This window comes from Rhincodon typus, chromosome 1, assembly GCF_021869965.1.
Source record: "Rhincodon typus isolate 14 chromosome 1, sRhiTyp1.1, whole genome shotgun sequence".
Classification (NCBI taxonomy): Eukaryota; Metazoa; Chordata; class Chondrichthyes; order Orectolobiformes; family Rhincodontidae; genus Rhincodon; species Rhincodon typus.
The window spans coordinates 167987919-168013931 of record NC_063332.1 but is presented as its reverse complement, the minus strand read 5'-3'; the positions used below and the strand labels follow the sequence as shown (position 1 = coordinate 168013931).

General features: G+C 44.9%; 1 protein-coding gene across 2 annotated transcripts in view; it reads left to right on the top strand.

Moving 5' to 3' along the window:
- npnta (nephronectin a) overlaps positions 1-26013 on the top strand; it is a 72791-nt gene that overhangs the window by 32475 nt on the left and 14303 nt on the right. For both annotated transcript variants that reach the window (XM_048598651.1, XM_048598656.1), the window contains 5 exons: positions 218-352; positions 6637-6759; positions 7788-8195; positions 17566-17661; positions 21740-21838. In XM_048598651.1, the coding sequence (XP_048454608.1) occupies positions 218-352; positions 6637-6759; positions 7788-8195; positions 17566-17661; positions 21740-21838 (861 nt within the window). The remainder of the gene's footprint in view (positions 1-217; positions 353-6636; positions 6760-7787; positions 8196-17565; positions 17662-21739; positions 21839-26013) is intronic.

The following is a 26013-nucleotide window of genomic DNA, read 5'->3' as shown; positions in this document are numbered from 1 at the left end:
GCACCTTGTTGTCTCGGATTCACCAGCATCTGCAGTTCCTACTATCTCCCATCCTGTTAATAGCTTGGTTTGGAAGGTCAGGAGAGCTTGGTTTGGAAGGTCAGCAGAGCTTGCTGATGTGACCCCTGGCTCAGCCTTTCAGAGATGTAAACTGTGATTATCCGCTGAACTGATTTAACTAACAACTGCTACTAAACGCTTGTTGGTGTCCTTTCAGATGTCGATGAATGTGCCACAGGAAGTGTTGTGTGTCCAAGATTTCGGAAATGCATCAATACCTTTGGAAGTTACTACTGCAAATGTCATGATGGCTTTGAACTGAGGTACTTCAATGGCAAATACAGGTGTCTAGGTAAGTCTATGTAGAAATGGACAGAGCTCTTGTCATCCTATTCAGATATTTGGAGCATGGCTGTTGGGTATTTTAATAGACAGAAAACCAGAAATTCTCCACTCAGACTGTGTTTCCAGCTGGGAGTGCTGGATTGCAGAATCACCTCTAACAACACACTGTCATGCACTCACTCTGCATTGTCATTTGTTTTATAACAAAATCCCTGACAAAATGAGATAATAAGAGTCCAGAGATAGTACATTCCTGTTAGGCTGAAGGACAAAGCTGGTAGGTGTAGGGAATGCTGGAAGACTAGAGAAATTGAGGTTTTGGTCAAGAATAAGAAGGTAGCATATGTCAAATATAGACAGCAGAGATCAAGTGAATCCCTAGAAGAGTATAAAGACAGTAGGAGTATCCTTAAGAGGGAAATCAGGAGGGCAAATAGGGTTAAGGAAAATCCAAAGGGATTCTGCACATACATGAAGGACAAAATGGTAACCAGGGAGAGAATAGGGGGGCCACTTAAAGATCAGCAAGACCACCTATGTGTGGAACTGCAGGAGATGGGGGAAATACTAAATGAGTATTTTGTTTCAGTGTTTACTATGGAGAAGGATATGGAAAATAGAGAACATGAGGAAATAAATAGCAAAATCTTGAAAAATGTCCATATTACAGAGAAGAAGGTGCTGGATGTCTTAAAAAGCATAAAGATGAATAAATCCCCAGGAACCAATCAGGTGTACCCTAGAATTCGTGGGAAGTTAGGGAAGTGATTGCTGGGCCCCTTGCTGAGATATTTGTATCATTGATAGTCACAGGTGAGGTGTGGAAGACTGGAGGTTGGCTGATGTGGTGCTACTATTTAAGAAAGGTGGTAAGGAAAAGCCAGAAAACTATAGACTGGTGAGCCTGATGTCAGTGGAGGGCAAATGCTTGAAGGAATCCTGAGGGACAGGATTTACATGTATTTGGAAAGGCCAGGACTGATTGGGGATAGTCAACATGGCTTTGTGCTTGGGAAAATGTGCCTCACTAACTTGATTGAGTGTTTTGAAGAAGTAACAAAGAGGCTTCATGAGGGCATAGTGGTGGTGTGATATATATGGACTTCAGTAAGGCGTTCGACAAGGTTCCTCATGGTAGACTGGTTAGCAAGGAGAGATCACATGGAAGACAAGGAGAACTAGCCATTTGGATACAGAACTGGCTTGAAGGTAGAGGAGAGAGGGTGGTGGTGGGGTGTTGCTTTTAAGACTGGGGGCCTGTGATCAGCGGTGTACCACAAGGATCGGTGCTGTGTCCACGGCTTTTCATCACTCAGGGCGGTCACTTGAAAGAAATGCGGGGATTAACATAAACATATTAATCAATTAAAATCTTGTAACTGATTAAAGATTCAACAGCCTCTTAGGTTTGTTTAGTACATCCTCATCAGTTGTGTGACTCTTTGATCTTTTACTTATAAATTCGGTGTGCTGTGGGCTTCTTGCTCACTTCACCTGACGAAGGGGCTATGCTCTGAAAATTTGTGCTTTCAAATAAATCTGTCGGACTATAACCTGGTGTCGTGTGATTTCTGACCTTGTCCACCCCAGTCCAACACTGGCACCTTCACATCATCATTTATATAAATGACTTGGATGTGAGCATAGGAGACATGGTTAGTAAGTTTGTAGATGACATCAAAATAGGAGGTGTAGTGGACAGTGAAGAAGGTTACCTCAGAGTACAACGAGATCTTGATCAGATGAAGTTTAATTTAGATAAATGTGAAGTGCTGCATTTTGGAAATGCAAATCAGGGCAGGACTTATACACTTAATGGTAAGGTCCTGGGGAGTGTTGCTTAACAAAAAGACCTTGGAGTGCAGGTTCATAGTTCTTTGAAAGTGGAGTCGCAGGTAGATAGGATAGTGAAGAAAGCATTTGGTATACTTGCCTTTATTAGTCAGTGCATTGAGTATAGGATTTGGGAGGTCATGTTGCGGCTGTACAGAACATTGGTTAGGCTACTGTTGGAATACTGTGTGCAATTCTGGTTTCCCTGCTATAGGAAAGATGTTGCAAAACTTGAAAGGGTTCAGAAAAGATTTATAAGGATGTTGCCAGGATTGGAGAGTTTGAGCTATAGGGAGGAGCTGAATAGGCTGGGGCTATTTTCCGCGAAGCATCAGAGGCTGAGGGGTGACCTTATAGAGGCTTGTAAAATCACGAGGGGCAAGAATAGTGTAAATAGACAAGGTCTTTTCCCCGGGGTGGGGGTGTGCAAAACTAGAGGGCATAGGTTTAAGGTGAGAGGGGAAAGATTTAAAAGGGCCCTAAGGGGCAACTTTTTCACGCAGAGGGTGGTGCATGTATGGAACGAGCTGCCAGAGGAAGTGGTGGAGTCGGGTACAATTACAACGTTTAAAAGGCATCTGGATGGGTATATGAATAGGAAGGGTTAAGAGTGATTTGGGCCAAATGCTAGCAAATAGGACTACATTTATTTAGGATATCTAGTTGGCACGGACGAGTTCGACCGAAGTGTCTGTTTCCGTGCTGTAGAACTCTATGACACTATGTTTGTGACAGACACAAAATGCTGGTGCAATAAAACAACTGGATGCTTCTTATTTACCTGTACTTCTTTCAGTTTGGCTGCTCTGAAAAACATTTCTCAAAATGTGGTTAGAGTGTGGAATTCTCTTCCCCAGATGTAGTGAAAGCTGGATTCTGTAAATTTTTTTTCAAGGCAGCTAGATTGATTTTTTCCTTTAACGCACCTCCCTGTTCCCTGGCCAACATCTCTGTCTCCGGCTTGCTACAGTGTTCCAGTGAAGCCCAACGCAAGGTGGGGGAACAACACCTCATCTTCCGCATGGGGACCCTACAGCCCTCCGGACTCAATATCGAGTTCAATAATTTTAGGGCCTAAACTCTCCCATGTCCCAGCCCCCCACCCCACACACCAGGCCTTGTTACCACATAGCCTGCCACTACACACCCCCTGTTGTTAGTCACTAACAGTCCCCATTAACAACTACTCACCCTCCCAGCCTGATCGTTAGCAAGTCCTTTGTCCAACTTCTTTCTCTCTCTTTGGGCTCTATCCTATTGTTTACTCCCTACCCCACCCACCTCCCTATTTTCTGCGTATAAACTGACGTTTTCCCAGCCACCATTAGTTCTGAGGAAGGGTCACCGGACCCAAAACGTTAACTCTGTTTTTTCCTTCACAGATGCTGCCAGACCTGCTGAGCTATTCCAGCAGCTTTGTTTTTGTTCCTGATTTACAGCATCCACAGTTCTTTCAGTTTTTATTTAGAATGCTTTGTCAGTCAGAAAATCAATCATGGGTTATGGCATGACAGACAGGAAAGTGGAGCTTTGACCACAACCAGATCAGCCTTGGCCTTAAGAATAGGGGGGCATGCTTGAAAAGCCAAATAGCTTGCTACTGCTGTTATGTTCCCATGTCAGCTTCATCAAGGGGAGATCATGCCTGACGAATCTGTTAGGAGGACACGCAAGTTAGACAAAGGTGAGCCAGTGGCCATGATGTATTTGGATTTCCAGAAGGCCTTTGACAATGTGCCACACAGGAGGCTACTAAATAAGAGCTCATGTGTTATGGGTAAGGTACTGGTATGGATAGAGGATTGGCTGACAGGCAGAAGGCAGACAGTAGGAATAAAGGAGTCTCATTCAGGAAGACAGCTGGTGACTAGTGGAGTTCCGCAGGGTTCTGTGTTGGGACCGCAACTATTAATGTTATACGTTAATGATCTGGACGAAGGAACTGAAAGCATTGTTGCTAGGTTTGCAGATGACACAAAGATAGGTGGAGGGAGAGGTAGTGTTGAGGAAGTGGGGAGGTTGCAGAAGGACTTGGACAGGCTAGGAGAATGGGCAAAGAAGTGGCAGATGGAATACAATATGGGAAAGTGTGAGATTATGCACTTTGGTAGGAAGAATAGAGACGCAGACTATTTGTTAAATGGGGAAAGGCTTCAGAAATTTGAAGCAGAAAGGGACTTGGGAGTCCTCCTTCAGGATTCTCTTAAAGTTAACATGCAGGCTCAGTTGTTAGTTAGGAGGTAAATGCAATGTTGGCATTCATTTCAAGAGAGCTTGAACACAAGAGCAGAGATATACAGTCTCAGCAGTACAAGGTTCTGGTCAGACTGCATTTGGAAAATTCTAAGCGGTTTTGGCCCCTTGTCTAAGATGTGCTGGTATAGGCAAAACAACAGTTGAGGGCACAGCCTTAGAACTGAGATGAAGAGGAATTTCTTCAGCCAGAGGATGTTTAACCTGTGGAACTCATTGCCGTAGAAAGCTGTGGAGGCCAAGTCACTGAGTGTTTTTAAGACAGAGATAGTTTGGTTCTTGATTGGTTAGGGCATCAAGAGTTACAGGGAGAAGGCAGGAAAATGGGGTTGAGAAACATATCAGCCATGATTAAATGGCAGATCAGGCTCGATGGGCTGAATGGCCTAAGTCTGCTCCTATAGCTTATGGTCTTATGACATGCTGGAGGTCAGTTGGCTCAGTGGTTTATCAGGCTGGGTGATGCCAGTAGCCTGGGTTCGATTCCTGCCTTAGTGGAGGTTACTGTAAAGGACTCTCCTTTCTCAACCTCTCCCCTTACCACCAGTTGTTGGCTCTCTAATGAGAGAGCAATGCTATGGTCTGATAATATTATGGTCTCCTCTATTCTAGACTCATTAGGAGGTGTTGCACTCCTCTGTTGGATCCACAATCTGTGACCCTGAAAATCTGGTTACTTCTCTGTCTCGCCCTGACTCTGATTCCTGCTCCACATTGACCCCTGCTGGAAGGTGCATGTACATGGGAGGCATGATTCGTCTGAGCTGCCACCTCTGTCCCAGTCCGACACTCTCATCCCCCACACAGTTAAACTCAGCGTAGAAAATTAAATGTAAGGGGGAGTGTCTTTTACTGTGCAAGTATCCCGGTCTCATCTCACCTGGGAGTGCTTGATTTTGACTATGTTCATACCCCCAACGTTGCCCATCTCTCTCTCAATTTATCGCTCAAGAAACACCTTCTCTCCTACATAAAAGCCTTAACTTGAAGAATTAGCAGTGACTCTTGTTATTTCTTGGGCTGCCTCGGTCACTTGATTCTACAATGTGCCACAGCCTAAAATCCTAACCAATTAAAGGACTTTGTTATTTTACTTTCAGAAATGAAAGGTTTCTCTAACGGCTGGTAAATCAAACAGGCCCACACACTATTTTCTCAAAACTTACTGATTGTGCAGTTTAAATATTCAAAAACTTACAGATTTATATAAACTCTGTTCCAAAATTATCACCCTCTTCTTTTTACTCTCTCTCTGTTTTTGAGATTCCAATGTTAAATTTAAGTGAGAGGAAAAGTTGAGATAATAATGAGGCCCTTTCCTATGGGTACCTGAACAACCTTTAGAAATTGGACTCTGTAATGGTGATGACATCAAGCCATGGGAGAAAAATACTAGATAGGCCTTTATTATGCTGGCAGCGTGTTAGTCTTTCCATTCAGCTGAATGTTCTTGAGCCTTATAGTGGGTGCCCATTACAAAAATAGAATATAGAGACACAGGTCAAGGTGCACAAAGATATTTTCAAGGGCAATATTGGGCCTAAGAAATTATAAAATCAGAAATGACTGAACAGACTAGAGCTCTTCCCTCTAGAAAAGAAAAGGCTGACAGGACTTAGGGGTTGAGGAAGTTATGGAGGATTTATAGCATAGATGGAGAGAGGATTTTTCACATGTTGGGAGTTCTAATGCTGCAGATCGCAGGCACTTAACCAATTCGCTAAGGTTCTCAGGAGAAGCTTCTTTACCCAGTGCGTGTTTAGAATATAGTAAAAGTTAAGGTGCAGAGGCATTTAAGTGGAGGCTAGATAATTATGGGTGTCAGTTTGTTGGCCCCATCTAGTCTGTGTTGCAGAGTAATGTCAACAGCGCAGGTTCAGTTCCTGCTCTGGCTGAGGTTACCATGAAGGACTCACCTTGTCAAAGTCTCCCTTCCCCTGAGGCTTGGGGACCATCAGGTTAAACCACCACCAGTCATGTCCCTCTAATTCAAGAACAGCCCTATGGTGTGGTAGGACTATACTAACTTTACAATAGGAGGTTAGGTAAAGTAGGGTGGAAATGAAACATAAACACCAGCATGGACCAGTTGAACCGAATGGCCTGGTTCTGTGTTGTATTTTCTAAGAGATTAGTGAATGTTTGGCCATGATATTTATGCAGGATGAAAGACCAGATTGACCCATTTTGTTCCTTTCCATCCAGATGTTGATGAGTGTGCAAGGAGGACACATAAATGCAGTGCTTTTGCGACTTGTCAGAACACACCAGGCTTGTACAAATGCAAGTGTATAACCGGCTACAGGGGGAGCGGTTTCAGCTGCACACGTATGTATACCAACTCAAGCAGGGCTCTCTGATCAACGTCTCTCACCTATGAATAGTTTCTTGCATTCCAATGGAATTTGTCCTGCTAATGTTATAGTTTAGATGGCCAAAGACCGAGATTATAAGTGGAGCCTAGACTTCATGTTCCTCCATGTCAGAGAAATAAACTCTATAAATTATGTGCCTTTATCAACATTTGCAATTGCTTCAGTCCGTCTCTATAAATATGAGCACACACGAGTACGCAGTTAAGACCCAGAAATTAGTCACTCAATTTTCATTAAATACTACTGAATAATCATCTCCGATGTTGCTGGTTCTGAGAGTCTAATATTAGATTTGAAAAAGGAGTTGATGCAGTAACGAAACCCTGTTCTAAGGTGAACAAATTGTTTGGACTGAGGTTGACTTATGCCTGCAGCTCCTTACAAATCTAAAGATTGCATAATGGCACAAAGAAAAAGGCCATTTTGCCCAAAAGGCCCGTGCCAGTGTTACTGCTACAATCCACCCTCCTCTCATCTTTACTCATCTCAATCTACCATTGTGACCTTCCGTTCCCTTCTCCCCTCATCCTAGTTTCTAGTTTCTCCTCAAACCTATCAAAATTTTGTTGCACTAACATCTCCATCTTAGAAATTGAATGTGCAAGTTGTTTTAAAGTCGATCAGTACAATGTTAAATGCACAAAGTGATCATCCATTTCAAGTAAAGTGAAATGTTATAACCTTGTTAGCTTTGGAATGAACAAACACAAGAGAAAGAAACTCACCATCCTGCTGAGGTCAGAAATTGTTCCCAGTCATCTTTGCTTACATATCTGAGAAAAGTTACCTCAAAATCAAAATGAAAAACCATGCTGAGTGAGAAATAAAGAGTGTGAAGCCACCTAGCCCTGTTCCACTATATCAGCATACCAATGGGTGAGGCATATATTTAATAAAATATAGTGAGCAAAGTGAGTTATGGTCTAACATTTGTAAAGCAGTTTACAACTCATCAATTACATTTTCACTCTTATCTTTCAGCTGACAGGAGGATAATCAATGGAAAGTTGCCATTTTTTCCAATTCCACCCAAAGACAATAAAACTATGAACAGTGTTGATCTGGAGATTACTACCCCGACAACCACTGTGAGGAAACCAATCCCAGTGACCCCAGCCCGGAGAATTAATACCCCCCCAGTCATCACCTACAAGCCAGAGGTCAAAACGCAAAATCCCATCACTACTGCAAGTAGAGATAGCACCACATCCTTGACCACAGCCTCAACTATAGCCTCGACCACAACCTCAACTATAGCCTCAACCACAACCTCAACTGTACCCATGACCACAACCTCAACTATAGCCTCAACCACAAGCTCAAGCACAGCTGCAACTGTGGACAACAGGATCCCTAATGAGGTGCCCCGGCAAAGAGGAGATGTTTTCAGTGAGTATTGCCACAGCCTTTATAACATTCACTCTCATGTTGGTGGGAGATGCTTTGTTAAGCCCTGTCTTTGGGAAAGTGATTTTTCTCGTGATGTGAAAAACATGAATCGGAGATAGAGTAACAGACAAGTTGGGTTATAAGCGGGATATTTTCAAAAATCACAACTGTATTCAGGTATTTATGAGGCAGAGAAATGTTAGTACTTTGAGTCAATTTTTGTTTTGTCAAAGGAAAAATTTTATTTTTATAAGGTGCCTTTTGAAGTGTAATCACTAATGTAATGTAGGAAGCACTGAAGCCACTTTTCATAGACCGCCATGATAACCACCAGGCTATCTATTTTGTGATGTTGCTGGAGGAATAAATATTTTCCTTTTCTTTGAAATAATGCTGTCAAAGAGGCCAAGGCAAGACATACAGGGCAGTTGCTCTAACAATGCTGCATTCCCTCAGTGTCAACCAAGGTGTTTAGAATGGAGTCACTGAGCTAGATCTGCCATGTATGGCTTAAAGTAGTTTAAGGTGGGTTTTTACTTTGTCAAAGACAGTGCAAAAGAGATGAAGTAGCATGTGCTGCAATTATTGCACATCGCTAGATCCAAGAACTCCTTGGGTTAAGTGTGCACTGTTCCCATTGCCAGGTTCTGAAAATGTGTTATTGTTATGTGTTCATGTGTCACTGGACTGAACGAATTCTATTCCATGCTTGAGGTGTTGGAACTGACGGCTTTCAATGTATCTGTTACATTGCAGCTGCTCAGGGACTTCCTGCAGCTTGAAGCATTTAAACCTAAGGTTCTCATTGAGTCATACACACAGTCGTGTTTTGTAAACACCATGATCAGAGCCATTGGAATGTCCTTGCTGCTAAAGAGAAACAAATGAGGGCAAATCGAGGAACCAAGACATTATTAAAGCCAGGGTTATCTGGCTGAGCACAATGGAAACCTGCAAAGCCAAGTATTTAATGTTGTAGGGACTGGAAGCAATGAATCAATTGTGTAAAGACTTGGTCAGCTCCCATCTGGAGGACTGCATTCAGGCTTCTGTAATGCAGCACAGTAAGGATATAGTGACCTTGGATGAGTGTAGCATAGATGTGATGTTACAGCTTAAAAGATTAAATTATAGTTGCATAACCAGGGCTTATATTTGTTGTGCATTGCACTGAACAAGGCTAACACATTCTCAATTTACAGGCAGCCATTGTTAAACTGACTTAATATATACCCTCTCTCAACAAAGGGGGCAGCAGAGAGGGCAATATAACAGATTGCTCAGATCCTGCATTAGGCTGCACAAACCCCCTGGATTTAGAAGATTAAGGGACAATCTCATCAAGGTGTTAAAAATGTTAAAGGGTATTCTATCTGTACACACAGTGAAGCTATTTCCCTTGGTGAGGGAATCCATCCAGAACCAAGGCACTCAGGGTGATCTCAGGAAGCACCTATTACAGTGCTAAAAAGAGACACGAAGTTGAAGGTTTTTATCTTGCAGTCATCAGGACATTGATGCAAGAAACCAAACTTTGAAAGGGAACACCAATTTATACAGCATGAGAAAGGATGCTGCTTGGTTGGACCATGGTTGGCATGGACCTTATCTGTTAATGGCTAGTTGACTAACCTCAGATCAGGCAGAAAGGCTCTGATTGGTCAGGACGTTGCCATGGAGAATGCAGCAGGGATGGGCCTAACTCCTTTAGAATGAAAAACATGCAATGCATGGACAAACTCCTTTTGCCTACACTGAACATAGCTTTTAGCCCACACAATCGAACCTTTTAACACAGAGAGTATTGGCAATCTCTCCACCAAAATGCTGCAAATGCTTAGTCAATTGAACTTTAAAACTGAGATTAATAGATTTTGGTTAGGTAAAGGTATAGAGAAATATGGAATTGAGGTAGAGATCACTATCTAATTAAGCAGCAAAATAGACTCGAGAGGCTGAGTGGCCTAATCATGTTGCTATGTTCTTAAGTTGTTGACTGATTGTAGATATGATTAATGTAGCCCACACCTTGTTGAGAATCCTGCATTTTTCAGCACCCTGGTTAGTGCATGCTTTTTAGCAAGTTACTTTTGGATTATAATTCAATTGGATTTCCCCAAAGAATTGGAGACATCATTAAGACAGACAGAAGTTGCATTTAAACAGCTCTTTTATCATTTTGGAGGTTTCTTTAAGCCCCTGGCATGCAATGAATTCCTTTTCTGAGGATCATTAATTTGTTGATAACATCTTTGTGACTCTCTTTGCAAGAACATTTTTCAAACAAGAAAGTTCTTTCAAATAGAAACTATGTCAGTGTTTTCACTAACATACGAGAGAATTTTGCAATAGTCCATGTGCACTTTGGAATCTCCTCTAAATGACTGAACGTGCATCTGACTGTGTCATTAGGGAACAGAAAATTGTTATTTTTTAATCAAAACCAAAATGTGAAAAAAAGCAAGTGCAAAGTGAACAGGGATAACTGGAGTAAAAGATACTAACCAATAGTAATTCAGTCTTTAGTTCAACTCTGTCCTCCTTTTTGTCAGCGATTTTCTCATCTTCATACCTGCACAGTCTCCCAACGGTTCAATAATATTGTCCTGGGTTCCAGATTCTGCTATTGGGGTCAAATTGGGGTCAGAATCTTACCTTGTGTGGAGGCAGCTACTCACTGGTGAATTCTCCTAATTTTTTTTCTATTCATACATGGGATGTGGGCATTCCTGGCTGGGCCAGCATTTATTGCCCTTGAGAATGTGGTGAGCTGCCTTTCTGAACCACATCAGTTCAAATGCTGTAGGTTGACCAGAATGCCCTTAGGGAGTAAATGCCAGGATTTTGACCCAGTGACAGTGAAGGAACAGTGATATATTTTCAAGTCAGGATGGCAAGCGGCTTGGAGGGGAACTTGCAGCTGGTGGTTTTCCCTCATGTATCTGCTGCCCTTGTCCTCGTAGATGGTGGTGATTGTGGGTTTAGGAGGAGTCTTATTGAGCAAAATTGGTCAGTTAATGGCCAGAGGGCAGGCTCAATCTTGAGCTGGAGACTCAATAGATGGCCCAGTAACTCAGAGGGAGCTGCAGGAAGTCATGACCAGTAAGTGCAGGATAAACACATTCTCTCGCTAAATTGAAGAACAGGAAAAGTCTTTGCAGCCTGACCACCTCTCTTGTGAGGGGATGGAGTGGGATGGAGGCTGGGGTGGTTTCCTTTGGTAGTGTCCCTACATCTGCGCCAGGGGGCTCAGGTTCAAGTCCCAGCTGCTCCTGAAATGTGTAATGACATCTCTGAACAGGTTGATTAGGAAAATTTCTGTCTCTTGTGGGTCTGTAGCTCTGCATCTCACACCCCACTCCACCTTTGCAAAACATGGCCCAGGGATGGGATGGAATTAGTCAAGTGGCTGCAAGAACTCAAGAAATGATAATGGGACTACACCATCTGACAGATTCATGGCTGATCTTGGGCTATCTCAACTGTGCCCTACATGCCCTTGATTCTTTGAGGCCAAATATATGTCTTATCTCAGCCTAAAATATGTTCAACGTTGGAGCATCCACAACACTCTGAGGTAGAAACCCTGAAAGTTCATAATCATTTGAGTGAAGTAATTTCTCTTTGTCTCAGTTGTAAACATTTGGTACTTTATCGTGAGACTATGATCCCATGCTTTAGACTCCCCGACCAGCAGAAACAACTTTTCATCAGCTGATGGTGCCAAATTGCTTGTCCACCTGCCCCTCTGCCAGTCCCAGTTGAAGTTGAGGAATATCAGATAGGCCATGATCTCATTGATTGGTGGAGAAGAGTCGATGGGCTGAATGGCCTGCTTCTGCTCCTACATCTTATAAGACCATAAGATCAAAAAAACAGGATCAGCTCCAGGCCATTTCGCCCCTTGAGTCCGCTCCACCATTCAGTCAAATCATGGCTGATCCAATATGGTCTTATAGCTTGTTGAGGATTTTGAATACTGAATCCCACACAACAACCACCCTCACTGCCACACATACACACCTTTCCCCTGCTGGCTGGCCTCTGTGAATGCTGTGCACTCCTGACACCACCCTTCAGGTCTCCTGCCTTCTTTTTGAGGTAGTTGTAAGCTTCAGTGTCCATCAACAGCTCAGCTGTATAAGGAGCAGATAGGTAGAAGCCCCGTGTGGGGCTCTATCACAAGGACTTCTACTATGTCATCAAACTGGCATAAACATTTGTCTTAGCTAAAGCCTGACATCCCACTAACCCACCACCTTGGCCCAGGAACAGGCTTCCTGTTGCTGGAGTAGGAACTGTTGAGTTAACTAGAGATGACTGGTATAAAACAATGTATATGGCCTGTTTCCTCTCTTAAGTTTAGTTTTGGCATTCTTGGTGTTGCTTCTTATATTCTGTGCCAATTTCTTGACAGCACAGAGCCAAATCCTGGTCTATTTCAGGCAGCAGTTATGTTAACAGGGAATGAATCCCAGCCTGTTTGTGGAATTTCTTGGAACTCCTGAGGGTCACATTGTGGTTACAGCTATGAGAGACAGGAAGTGGTTGGGTTGGGAACGGAGATACTGCTCTTGAAGTTGATTGCGGCTGCCATGTAAATGACAAATCTGTCCCTAAACAAGCCCATGATATTTGGCAGTTTAGCAGTGATATATTCCTTCATGTTCTTAGATAACATTTAACAAGTATTTTTCTAATTATTGCTAATCGTGGTAAAAGAACCGCTCATCATTATAGTGACCATAATGAATGCAGTTCAGGACACTTACAGGGAAAAACATAAAGATCCATCTTTGATTCATGGGGAAATCTTTGCTCTGAATCATAGAATTCCTATAGTGTGGAAGTAGGTCATTTGACTCATTGAATCTACACTGACCCTCTGAGGAGCATCCCACACAGACGCACCCTCCCTGTCCCACATTCCCTGCATCTCCCATGGGTAACCCACCTAGCCTGCACATCCGTGGATACTATGGCCAGTCCACCTAACTTGCACATCTTTGGACTGTGGGAGGAAACCTACACAGACACGGGGAGAATATGCAAAGTCCACAAAGACAGTCACCCGAGGGTGGAATTGAACCCAGGTCCCTGGTGCTGTGACACAGCAGTGCTAACCACTGAGCCACTGTGCCACCCTTCTGTGCTAAGTGTAGTGAAACTGTAAATGATTTTTATTAATAGAGAAAAACCTTTCTCCAGTGATTTTTGATCTGTATATCAGGACAGTGAGGCTAATGTCATGTCGTGACCTCCTATCTGATAATGAGATGTGTATTTAATGCTGGATAATGTATTATAGGTAAATCTATGCTATATCCTGAAGTGAGACAGAGGCCATTGGTATTCTGAAAAGAAGACATTTCTCTGTGGTTATTATGGCCATCAGCCTGGGGGTTTGCTAACCTATCACATCTCCCAAGTTTTCCAAACTTTTCCTAATGCAGTAATTTACTTTTTAACCCTTTGGAAACCACACGGAACATTGTCCATCAAGTAAAATGGAAAGTCGTAGTCAGGAGCAGATTGTTTAATAGAAGAATTTAACTAAGGTAATGGGGTTGATGCTGATTTTGTTTAATGAAGTAGAATGGGCAATAGAAAAGTGTCCATCTATTAAAATCAACATACATTTTAAACAAAAAATGTGAAATGTCAAATGGACTGATTTTCTGAAGAAGGGTCTAGGCCCGAAACGTCAGCTTTCCTGCTCCTCTGATGCTGCTTGACCTGCTGTGTTCATCCAGCTTTACACCTTGTTGTCTCAGATTATCTGGCTATTGTTTTGTACTATTTTGCAGTGTCGAGATTCTACCTCAGTAGTGCCATGTAATCCATCCAATTGAGATAGCGTTACCATACTGTAACCCTATTATGAAAGCTTTCGTCAACTCCATTGGGTTTACATCCCAGTTGACATTCCAAGAACTGCTCTCATATTTTGTCTTCATCTCAACCAGGGTTGGCTTGAGAAGGTCCACTGCTTACTCTTAAATGAGTATGCTCCTGGGTACCTCTTGCTGAGATGTACAAACTGTGAAGTAAAATAGAATACAGATTCTGTGTACAGTACTGGATTATTCTATAGGTGGATTCTGTACAAATCTATTTCAGTATTTATAGAAGGTAAACCTGGGATCTGAGCGCTTTGGGTGTTTGTTTATTGATGAGCGTGCATGTTTTCCCGCATCTCTTTTTTTTCCAATGTGATGGAAAGGTCAAAACATGCCACCCTGACTTGGCAATATTTTGACATTCCATCACTCGTGATGGGTTACAACTCTGAAACTCCCAAATCCCACCCAGCACAGCGGACGTAACTACACCCCCAGACTTTAGTGGATCCAGAAGGTGGCTCTGCACAACCACCTTCTCAAGGGCAATTACAGCTCGACGGACTCCAGAGTTTAAAAACCAGGCAGGAAAACACACCGATGCTTCATCGGAGGCTGCACTGATGATGTTACCCAGCATGGCAACGAAACGTCTGCGGAACAACAAACCAGCTCGGCGAGCCAACCAACCTCAACACCCAGAACCCGAGCTACAAATCTACTCCAAAACCTTAGAGGCAAGTACATTTGGCCTGATCAGCAATGCCTATTTCCTGTGAATGAATTATAGCGAACTTTGTTTCAACCTGCAACTTACGAGGCAGCACTGTCGATAAACTGACAAATATTAAACACCTCAAATACCAGGAGTTTATTGTATTATGACAATCTCCGTGATGTCCGAGTAGTCAGTTGAGGGTGCAAATGAGAAGGCTGTCTTTTGGTAAGTTTTATTTAGGACAAAGTTGCTTTATTATTTAAGTGATTTATGCAGTAAATAAAGTATAACAGTGATGTGTATACCCCTTGCTTTATGTTTCTATTACTTAGTGTGAGTTTTTACATTGATATGTGAACCTCTTGATCAACCAGAATATTCAATCACCCGCTATACTCCTGGTCCCATTAATAGAAAGTTTACTGAATGAAGAAAGTACAGGAAGGAAGTGGATCAGAGGCTTACAATAACTGAATAAACCATGTTCTGTTTTTGTTGGGTGAGATTTTTACCAGTATGTGTGGGTTAAATTCCTCAATTCCTTCCAGTTTCTTGCAAAACCGATAAATCATTGAGCTTTTCATCGCTAACAGGTTATTTGGTCTCTTGAAAGAACAGTCTCCATTACCTCAGTGTGCATCCAACTTTCTGTCCACCCAGTCTCAAATTTGAATGTAGATTGAAAAACATTGCTCTATAGAAACAGATTGTGTGTGTGTGTGTGTGTGTGTGTGTGAGAGAGAGAGAGATTGTATAGTGTGGTAGGGTCACCTGTAGTGCGACATGAACCCAAGATCACAGTTGAGGCTCTCCTCAGGGGCATTGAATTTGACTATCAGCCTCTGCTCGGCGACTCTGCGTTATTGCGTATCCTAAAGTCCATTTACCTGAAGAACTGAGGCAGAATGTCCTGACCGCTGAAGTGTTCCCCCACTGGGCGGGAACATCCCTGTCTGGCGATTGTTGCGAGGTGTCTATTCATCCATTATCGTAGCGTCTGCGTGGGGTCGCCAATATACCATGCCTCGGGGCATCCTTGCCTGCAGCATATGAGATAGATAACTTTGGCCGAGTTACATGTGTACCTGCCGTGCATATGGTGGGTGGTATTCCCATGTGTGATGGTAGTGTCCATGTTGATGATCTGACATGTCTTGGAGAGGTTGCCGTGACAGGGTTGTGTGGTGTTGTGGTCGATGTTGTCCTAAAGGATTGGTAGTTTGCTGTAAACAATGGTTTGTTTAAGGTTTGGCAGTTGTTTGAAGGCGACTCCCAGTCTGACTCCAAGTTGATATGCAGCCAGATTCTAAACAATGCCTCACACCTAAAATGCATTGTCTGACCTGGAATATCACCTCTGTTATACTGAGGAAGCTGATAAAACCTTTAGTTGTCTCAGGGCAACTAAATTCTGAGAGATTCTGAAAGAAATTCTGAGATTTGCATATTAATCCTTTCCAACTGATTAAAGATTTAACAGTCATCTTATGTTTGTTCAGCACATTCGTGCCAGTTCTATGACCCTTTGACCTTTTGCTTGTAAATTCTGTGTCTGATGCCACCTCTCTCACTGACACCTGCAGAAGGAGCGATTCTGCTCCTATAATGCTGCTTGGCCTGCTGTGTTCATCCAGCTCTGCACCTTGTTGTCTCGGATTCTCCAGCATCTGCAGTTCCTACTATCTCTGACTCCAAAAGCTTGTGTCTTCAAATAAACCTGTTGGACTATAACCTGGTATTGTGTGATTTTTGACTTGTCAAGGAGAATGAGAGAGGCCGTTAAGTTTGAATGTCACTCCTACTGCTTGGATTATGACTAGGATTTGGATAGTGTGAGGTGGTGACTGACCTTCAGTTTACGGCTTAAACCCTGGCCTGCAGCTGGCTCACTGAATACCAGCCATCGGTGTGATATAACTCTACATCTCATTCGACTGGAATTCACCAAAGATAACTCGACTTCGACAGCTTGCGGTGTGATTCTAAAAGGGAAGATGTCTCAAATGGCAGGTTGGATTTAATAATCTCACAAAGAGGAATGAAAGAAGTCCCTCTCCCATAGCTATGGCATGCCACGTATTTTACTGTGGCCACTTCATTACAGCTCATGGAATCTTGGCAGTGAGGGAAGACATTCTGCACAGTATATTTCAGCACTAAAACCAGAGACACAAGTAGAATTCAATTGGTGCCTCAGCCTGATGTGCTTGCCAAGGATGAATTTTTGTTTAAAAAGAAGCACATCTAGTTGCTGACTTTACATTAATATTATTCTTACTTCTTTGAATCCCCTGCAAGCATGAACATTGATGGATTGGTACTTTTGTAGCTGGAATGAAGTACAATTCCTCCTTTTTTTAAACCCTGTCCTTCTCTTCACTCAGGTTCTGTTGGTACCTTTTCCCATTCCGAAACCTTGGATCTGCAGTATATTACATGGCTACCTTAGTAGCAACTTTAACTCTGAGTCAGATGTTGTGGGTTTAAGCCTTACTGCAGAGAGTTTGAACTTATCATCAAGACTGACACTTCAATGCAACGTTGCACTGTTAGGGATACCCACTTTTGGAAGAGATGCTAGGCTGAGGACTCTTAAGCCCTCTCGGATAAATGAGTGACCCAACTGTAGACTACGTCATAGAATCCCTACAATGCAGAAAGAAGCCATTCAGCCTATCAAGTCTGGGACAGGATAAGGAGGGTCGATGAGTAAAAATGGTGTGCTTTGTTCAGTATGCTCCTCTCAGCTAAAGCACTGTGTGAACGTGATTAGGCTTTTGTTGTGTCTAAGAGTTCTTCATTTATTTTGCAGTCCCACGTCAGCCTGGAGGGAATGGGGCCTTATTTGGCCTTCTGGATATTGAGAAGGGGATTACTGCGGAGGAGAATGATGCAAGGGATGACCAAGGTATTTATTCTGATGTTGCCATTCATGCTCCATTTGGATCTGGCAGGGCTCTGACCAGGCAAGATAAAAGTCGAGATAGGTGGAGATAAGAGGCTATGGGTGGGAGGTCACCTGAAGTGATGAGGTTGTGGATGGTTTGGGGGATAATGGCTTGGTGGTCGGGGGTGGGATCATGATCAAGGGGGCGGTAGGAGGAGGTGTCGGAGAGTTGGCACCTGGCCCGCCCACAGCCTCTAACCTCATCATTCCCCAGCCCCGCACCGCCTGTTTCTATCTCCTTCCCAAAATCCACAAACCTGACTGCCTTGGTCGACCCATTGTCTCCACCTGCTCCTGCCCCACCGAACTTATCTCCACCTATCTCGACTCCATTTTCTCCCCCTTCGTCCAGGAACTCCCCACCTACGTCCGTGACACCACCCACGCCCTCCTCCTCCTCCAAAACTTTCAATTCCCTGGTCCCCAACACCTCCTCTTTACCATCGATGTCCAGTCCCTATACACCTGCATTCCCCATACAAATCGCCTAAAGGGCCTCCACTTCTTCCTGTCCCGCATGCCCGACTGGTCCCCCTCCACTGACACCCTCATCCGCTTCGCCGAACTCGTCCTCACCCTCAACAAATTCTCTTTCAATTCCTCCCACTTCCTACAAAGGGGGTGGCCATGGATACCCGCATGGCCCCAAGCTATGCCTGCCTCTTTGTAGGTTACGTGGAACAATCCCTCTTCCGAAGCTACACTGGCCCTAAACCCCACCTCTTCCTCCGTTACATTGATGACCGTATCGGTGCTGCCTCATGCTCCCACGAGGAGCTCGAACAGTTCATCCACTTCACCAACACCTTCCACCCCAACCTTAAGTTCACCTGGACCATCTCTGATAACTCTCTCTCCTTCCTGGACCTCTCTGTTTCCATCTCTGGCAACCACCTGGAAACCGATATCCATTTCAAGCCCACCGACTCCCACAGCTACCTAGAATACACCTCCTCCCACCCACTTTCCTGCAAAAATGCCATCCCCTATTCCCAATTCCTTCGCCTCCGCCACATCTGTTCCCAGGATGAGACATTCCACTCCCAAACATCTCAGATGTCCTCGTTTTTCAAGGACCGCAACTTCCCCCCCCTCAGTGGTCGAGAACGCCCTTGACCATGTCTCCCGCATTTCCTGCAACTCATCCCTCACACCCCCTCCCCACAATAACAACCAAAACAGAATCCCCCTCCTCCTCACGTACCACCCCACTAACCTCCGGATCCAACGCATCATCCTCCGACACTTCCGCCATCTGCAATCCGACCCCACCGCCAAAGACATCTTTCCCTCCCCACCGTTATCTGCTTTCCGGAGGGACCACTCTCTCCATGACTCCCTTGTCCGCTCCACACTCCCCTCCAGCCCCACCACACCCGGCACTTTTCCCTGCAACCGCAGGAAGTGCTACACCTGCCCCTACACCTCCCCCCTCACCCCCATCCCAGGCCCCAAGAAGACTTTCCACATTAAGCAGATGTTCACCTGCACATCTGCTATGTGGTATACTGTATCTGCTGTTCCCGTTGTGGCCTCCTCTACATCGGGGAAACCAAGTGGAGGCTTGGGGACCACTTTGCGGAACACCTACGCTCGGTTCGCACTAAACAACTGCACCTCCCAGTCGCGAACCATTTCAACTCCCCCCTCCCATTCCTCAGATGACATGTCCATCCTGGGCCTCCTGCAGTGCCACAACGATGCCACCCGAAGGTTGCAGGAACAGCACCTCATATTTTGCTTGGGAACCCTGCAGCCCAATGGTATCAATGTGGACTTCACAAGCTTCAAAATCTCCACTCCCCCTACCGCATCCCAAAACCAGCCCAGCTTGTCCCCGCCTCCCTAACCTGTCCTTCCTCCCACCTATCCCCTCCTCCCACTTCAAGCCCCACCCCCATCTCCTACCTACTAGCATCATCCGCCCCTTGACCTGTCCGTCCTCCCTGGACTGACCTATCCCCTCCCTAACTCCCTACCTATACTCATCTTTATTGGCTCCATCCCCGCCTCTTTGACCTGTCTGTCTCCTCTCCACCTATCTTCTCCTCTATCCATCTTCTATCCGCCTCCCCCTCTCTCCCTATTTATTTCAGAACCCCCTTCCCCTCCCCCATTTCTGAAGAAGGGTCTAGGCCCGAAACGTCAGCTTTCCTGCTTCTCTGTTGCTTGGTCTGCTGTGTTCCTCCAGCTCTACACCTTGTTATCACAGATAAACCTATGTTATTTTGTCAGCAAAGTTTAATAAAGTATGTAAACTTTATTAATACTATCTTGATTTATCAGGCTGTCTATCAACATTTCGGAACATTTTCCCCTGTCTCTTATTGCTTTTATGTTAATGCCAAATTCTCTTAATATCTGACTTTTGAGGCTAGGAGATATGGGTACTATAACTGTCAGAATTTAATGTTAATGCCCTCGCTTGAGCCACGTTTGGAGGCAGTGGATATACCATTGAGTGGGAGGGTGGTGGAACGGGGTCCTGCTGCTTTCTTGTTTCTTTCTGTGGGTAGGAGCTGGGAGGGAAGGCAGGTGGACAGCTTCCCATATCCTGTCACCAACTGAGCCCCTTTATATTCAGAGACGCATTGAGATTTTACTGCATGGATAGAGACCTTTCGGCCCATTGTGCCCACGATGGGTCATCAAACACCCATCTATTCCAATCCCATTTTCCAGCACTTTGCCGTTAGACCTGTATGCCGTGGAGTTTCGAGCGTTCATCTAAATACTTCTTAAATGTCTTGAGGGTTTCTGTGTCACCCTTTTAGGTGGTGATTCCAAATGCCTACCACTCTCTAATTTTATTTGCTTCCAATCACCTTCTAAACCTCCAGCTCCTGACCTTAAAACTGCGCCCCCAATAATGTAGACCACACATCTAAAGGGAAATGTTTCTCCCTATCTGCCCTGTCTGTGCCCTTAGAACTTTGTGTGCCTCAATCAGGTGTCCCCTCAGCCTTCTCTGCTCTAAGGAAAACTACCCCAGCCCATTTAAGTGTCTCTTCATAGCTGAATCGCTGCAGCTCAGCCAACATCCTGGTCAATCTCTGCACCTCCTCTAATGCAATCACATTCTTCCTATAGTGTGGTGACCAGAACTGCACACAATACTCCAGCTATAGCCTAACTAATGTTATATCCAGCTCCAAACAATAATCTTCTTGCTCTTGTATTCAATGCTTTGACTTATAAAGGCAGGTATCACACATGCCTTCTCAAATACCTTTATCTACCTGTTCTGCTGCCTTCAAATGCCTTTAAGTGGGTAGTGAATGTCTACTTATCTCAGCACATCTGGAATTCACCCAGCAGGGGATGGAGGAGGAGTTGCCATGTAGAGAGACTATCAAGCAAACTGGTTTCCATGGGACTCAGTGCCTGATTGGGGAACCTGGCCTTGGAGAAGAAGGGAGCTGTGAAAGCCACTCTCTAGCTCTTGCTGCCAGCCACCCTGCACAATTCACGCTGTGAGGTACCCACTTTGCCCTCACTCACCTGTGGCCAACATTGCTGGTAGATCCTCGATTTCCGGGGTTGGGGTGGGTGCACTACTGGTAGCCACCAGTATTCTCCCAGTGGCACTAGAGGCAATGAGCAGCTGTCTCCTTCTGATTGGCCAGCAGGAGTTTGGGGAGGCTGGTGGGCAAGGCTTTGCCTGCTGGTCTTTGGCCCAGTGGGGGTCCACAGCTGGCTGTGTAACCTAATGGACAATCCCCAAAGGAGGCAACACAGGGCTCTTGCTGGCTCTGTAGTCAGTGGGTGAGGCTCTCACTACTGGGGTTAAATTTCACCCTCTGTCTTGGTAAACTCCTCCTATTGCCTCTCATTCCCACAATATTACTGCCACTATTGCCCCCTTATGAGAAGGGATCCCACACTGCCATATTTGTACAGGCAAAGGGTGAACCCCCCAAATATCAGGCCGACTGCAGGCCTACTGTTGAAGGCAGCAGTGAGTGGTTGACCCCTTTATAGCTATACAAGAGTGACTGAAATAAATGACCGGTGTTTTTGCGCTTTGTTTAATTGGCAGACGTTTTGATGAACAGCTGCAACTTTGACCACGGAATGTGTGGCTGGACCCAGGAGAAAGAATCAGGAATTCACTGGGAGCGAGTCCCTGCCCCTTCAGGTAACCAAAATCCTTGAACTTCTTTATTGCATACACTCAAATGCACGGCAATAGTCAGATCAAGTAATTACAACAACAATGTGTTGTGTGATTGAAAGTTACCCTACATTTTTTTGGCCAGGATGAAAAATGTACACCGAATCAAACAAAGCAGCTGATATTACAAGGGGGTCACTAAAAGCATTATCAAAGAAATTTGGGGAAGAGGTTGCAGGAGAGTAGGGAGGTGGAGACAGAGTAGCCCACAGAGGCCTGACTTCCAGAGTTTAGGATTAAAACAAATGAAGGCATAGCCGCCATTGGTGGGACAAAAGGATTTGTCATGTTTGAATATTTTGGAGAGTTTCAGGGCTGGAGGTTACAGAGGGGGGAAGACTGCAGTGAGTTTTGAACATTAGGATAAGTATTTTAACATAGAGGCTATCACCATATTGTACAAACTGAGCTCAGTGCAAAGACATTAAATGAATGAAAAAAGGACAAAGTTATGGACTTAAAAGTTCTTGTAACTAAAGAACACTTTGAGGGGCCTGAACCAGATGTTGATGCTCACAGGGTCTCAAAATCTTAGTGCCATGTTGCTTGGGGAATGTCACTGGGTAGCTCACTCTCTTTGAGAGAGAACTTCTGTAGACACGATGGGCTGAATAGCTTTCTTCTACGCAATAACCATCCTGTTCCATCCTTTGGTCACAACAGGTGTAAATAAAGGCATATGAGTTTGTTATTGGGATTGAGAGTGGAGGAAAGAAGAGAGAGACACTAAAGACAAGTCAGTCCTTCCCCCGCTCTTTCACTTTCTGTTTTTCTCACTGTAGTTGATAGGTTCAAAAGATTCTTGTTTTTAAAGTTGATAAATGGATTCTGTTTTACAACAGTGGGGTGTTCAAATGTTTTTGACAGCATCATACCAGAGGGAAGCTATTATTTAAACCAGTATGCAGAACCAATTAACTGTGACCTCAGGAGTGCAATGAGGTCAGACACTGAGGTCAGTGGAATACACAGATTAATCAGGATGACGAGCATCTCTGTCAAACATCTGAGGTTTCAGCTCCACTGCCTCTCCTCAACCTCACACTGACTGAGACAAATGGGATCCACAGAAAGGTCAAGATCCCCTGACTGGAGATGATTGCTTGGATAACAACCTCAGCGTTTCCTAAATATACTTGTGTGCTCACAGTAAGACCATAGGCAGGGGATCAATTCAGAAGACCCTGAGTGTTGATGCAATGTTCCAGTTAATGGGAACTGGTGCTTCACTGAGATTTCAGCAAATATCCTTTGACTCAATTGCCTTTGTTTTGGATAGATCAACTCTAAGCCCAACGGTAAATGGGAAAAGCTTTCCCTTGCACTTGCTCGCCCAGATGAGGAATTTTCTGCTTTTCCTTTTCACAAACAGGAGCCTCCCCAGGTGATGTAGTACACAGCTTGTTCGAGCTCCAAGCTCCCACATCCATTCATTATCACCGAGCTGTTTTACAGGAGCTGTGCTCAAACTGCCTGCCGCATTTCCAACAGTTCAAGAATACTTCATTGACTGTAAAGAGCTTTGGGATGCTCAGTGGTTGTGAAAGATGCTATATAAATGCACTGATAACAAGGTGTAGAGCTGGATGAACACAGCAGGCCAGGCAGCATCAGAGGAGGGGAAAGCTGACTTTTCGGATCTGGACCCTTTCTCTGAAGAAGGGTCCAGACCCGAAACGTCAGTTTTCCTGCTCCTCTGATGCTGCTTGGCCTGCTGTGATCATCCAGCTCTACACCTTGTTATCTCAGACTCCAGCATCGGCAGTTCCTACTGTCTCTATATAAATGCACACTTTGTTTTGTTTACAAAACTGAATGCTCAGTGACCTAATGGAGGTCTTTAAATCATGGAAGAGGTTTGATAGGTTAGTCCAATTCCTTGGGCCATGAATAAAAGATAGTCACTGAGAAATTTAAAGGAGACAAAGACAACCTCAAGAGAGAGACATCACTCACAAGGACTTGGCATGGTCAGTGGTTATTGGGAACAGATTCTATGTAGAAGGAAGAGGGTTCTCAGGTGCAAAATGAACTTGCTAAGAGTGGAGGTGGAAGAAGAAGTAGAGAAATTCAGGGCTGAGGTTTGGTTGGAGGGGAGTTTTGGAGGAAGTCTGGTCCATGGGTTAGAGGAAGGGAGGGATATGGCAGAGGCAGCTGCTCAGGATGTCTTGATCGTATTGGGAAAGATGTCCAGGAGCTCACTGTTGTATTATTCCATAAATCCCAGGAAGGCAATACACCTTTAAGACAGCTATATAACTTCATGAAAGAGAAACTAGGATCAGGAGAAGGCAATTCAGCTCTTTGAGTCTACTCGATCATAGCTGATCCTCTTATCTCATGCCATATTCCTGTTTTTTTTTCCCTATAACCCCTCAATACATTTGGAATCTAAAAAAAATCTATCCCTTGCTTGAATATATTCAGTACCTTGACCTCCAAGGTCTTCGGTAATAGAGTTCCACAGGTTCACTACCTTTGAGTGAAGAAATTTTTCCTCATCTCAGTCCAAAATGGCCCACCCTGTATCCTGAGACTGTGTGCCCCCTCGTTCAGGATTCCCCAACCAGGGAAAATATCCTCTCTGTATCCAGTCTTTCTCCCCATCCCTGATAGCAGCCTAGTGAACCTTTGCTGTAATATAGGACTCTATCACACTTATCATTTCGTCAGTCACTCCAATCAGCTAATTGCAATCTGTGTATCAGTTAGCCAACTATGTAACAGTAATCACAGAACCCAGATTACACTTAAGTCTGAGACTTGTTATGTCATTATCTATGTACCTTGGTAGTGTTGTTAATAAACTTCAAGAAATCTGCCCCAACCAGAACACAGTCTTCATGATTTGTGTTCCATAAGGTTAACATATAGAAAACAACATTGTATCAGTCATAGATAGTAGGAACTGCAGATGCTGGAGAATCCGAGACAACAAGGTGCAGGGCTGGATGAACACAGCAGGCCAAGCAGCATCATAGGAGCAGAGAGGCTGACGTTTCGGGCCTAGACCCTTCATCAGAAAAGGGGGAGGGGAAGGGGGTTTTGAAATAAATAGGGAGAGAGTGGGAGGCGGATAGAAGAGGGATAGAGGAGAGGATAGGTGGAGAGGAAACAAACAGGTCGAAGAGGCGGGGATGGGGCCAGGAAAGGTGAGTGTAGGTAGGGAGTTAGGAAGGGGATAGGTCAGTCCAGGGAGGACGGACAGGTCAAGGGGGCGGGATGAGGTTGGTCGGTAGGAGATGGAGGTGCGGCTTGAGGTGGGAGGAGGGGATAGGTGGGAGGAAGAACAGGTTAGGGAGGCAGGGACGAGCTGGACTGGTTTTGGGATGCGGTGGGGGGAGGGGAGATTTTGAAACTTGTGAAATCCACATTGATACCATTGGGCTGCAGGGTTCCCAAGCGGAATATGAGTTGCTGTTCCTGCAACCTTCGGGTGGCATCGTTGTGGCACTGCAGGAGGCCCAGGATGGACATGTCGTCTGAGGAATGGGAGGGGGAGTTGAAATGGTTCGCGACTGGGAGGTGCAGTTGTTTGTTGCGAACCGAGCGTAGGTGTTCTGCAAAGCGGTCCCCGAGTCTCCGCTTGGTTTCCCCGATGTAGAGGAAGCCACACCGGGTACAGCGGATGCAGTATACCACATTGGCAGATGTGCAGGTGAACATCTGCTTGATGTGGAAAGTCTTCTTGGGGCCTGGGATGGGGGTGAGGGAGGAGGTATGGGGGCAGGTGTAGCACTTCCTGCGGTTGCAGGGAAAAGTGCCGGGTGTGGTGGAGCTGGAGGGGAGTGTGGAGCGGACAAGGGAGTCACGGAGAGAGTTGTCCCTCCGGAAAGCAGATAAAGGTGGGGAGGGAAAGATGTCTTTGGTGGTGGGGTCGGATTGCAGATGGCGGAAGTGTCGGAGGATGATGCGTTGGATCCGGAGGTTGGTGGGGTGGTACGTGAGGACGAGGGGGATTCTTTTTTGGTTTTTATTGCGTGGACGGGGTGTGAGGGATGAGGTGCGGGAGATGTGGGAGACACGGTTGAGGGCGTTCTCGACCACCGAGGAGGGGAAGTTACGGTCCTTGAAAAAACGAGGACAACTGAGATGTACGGGAGTGGAATGCCTCATCCTGGGAGCAGATGCGGCGGAGG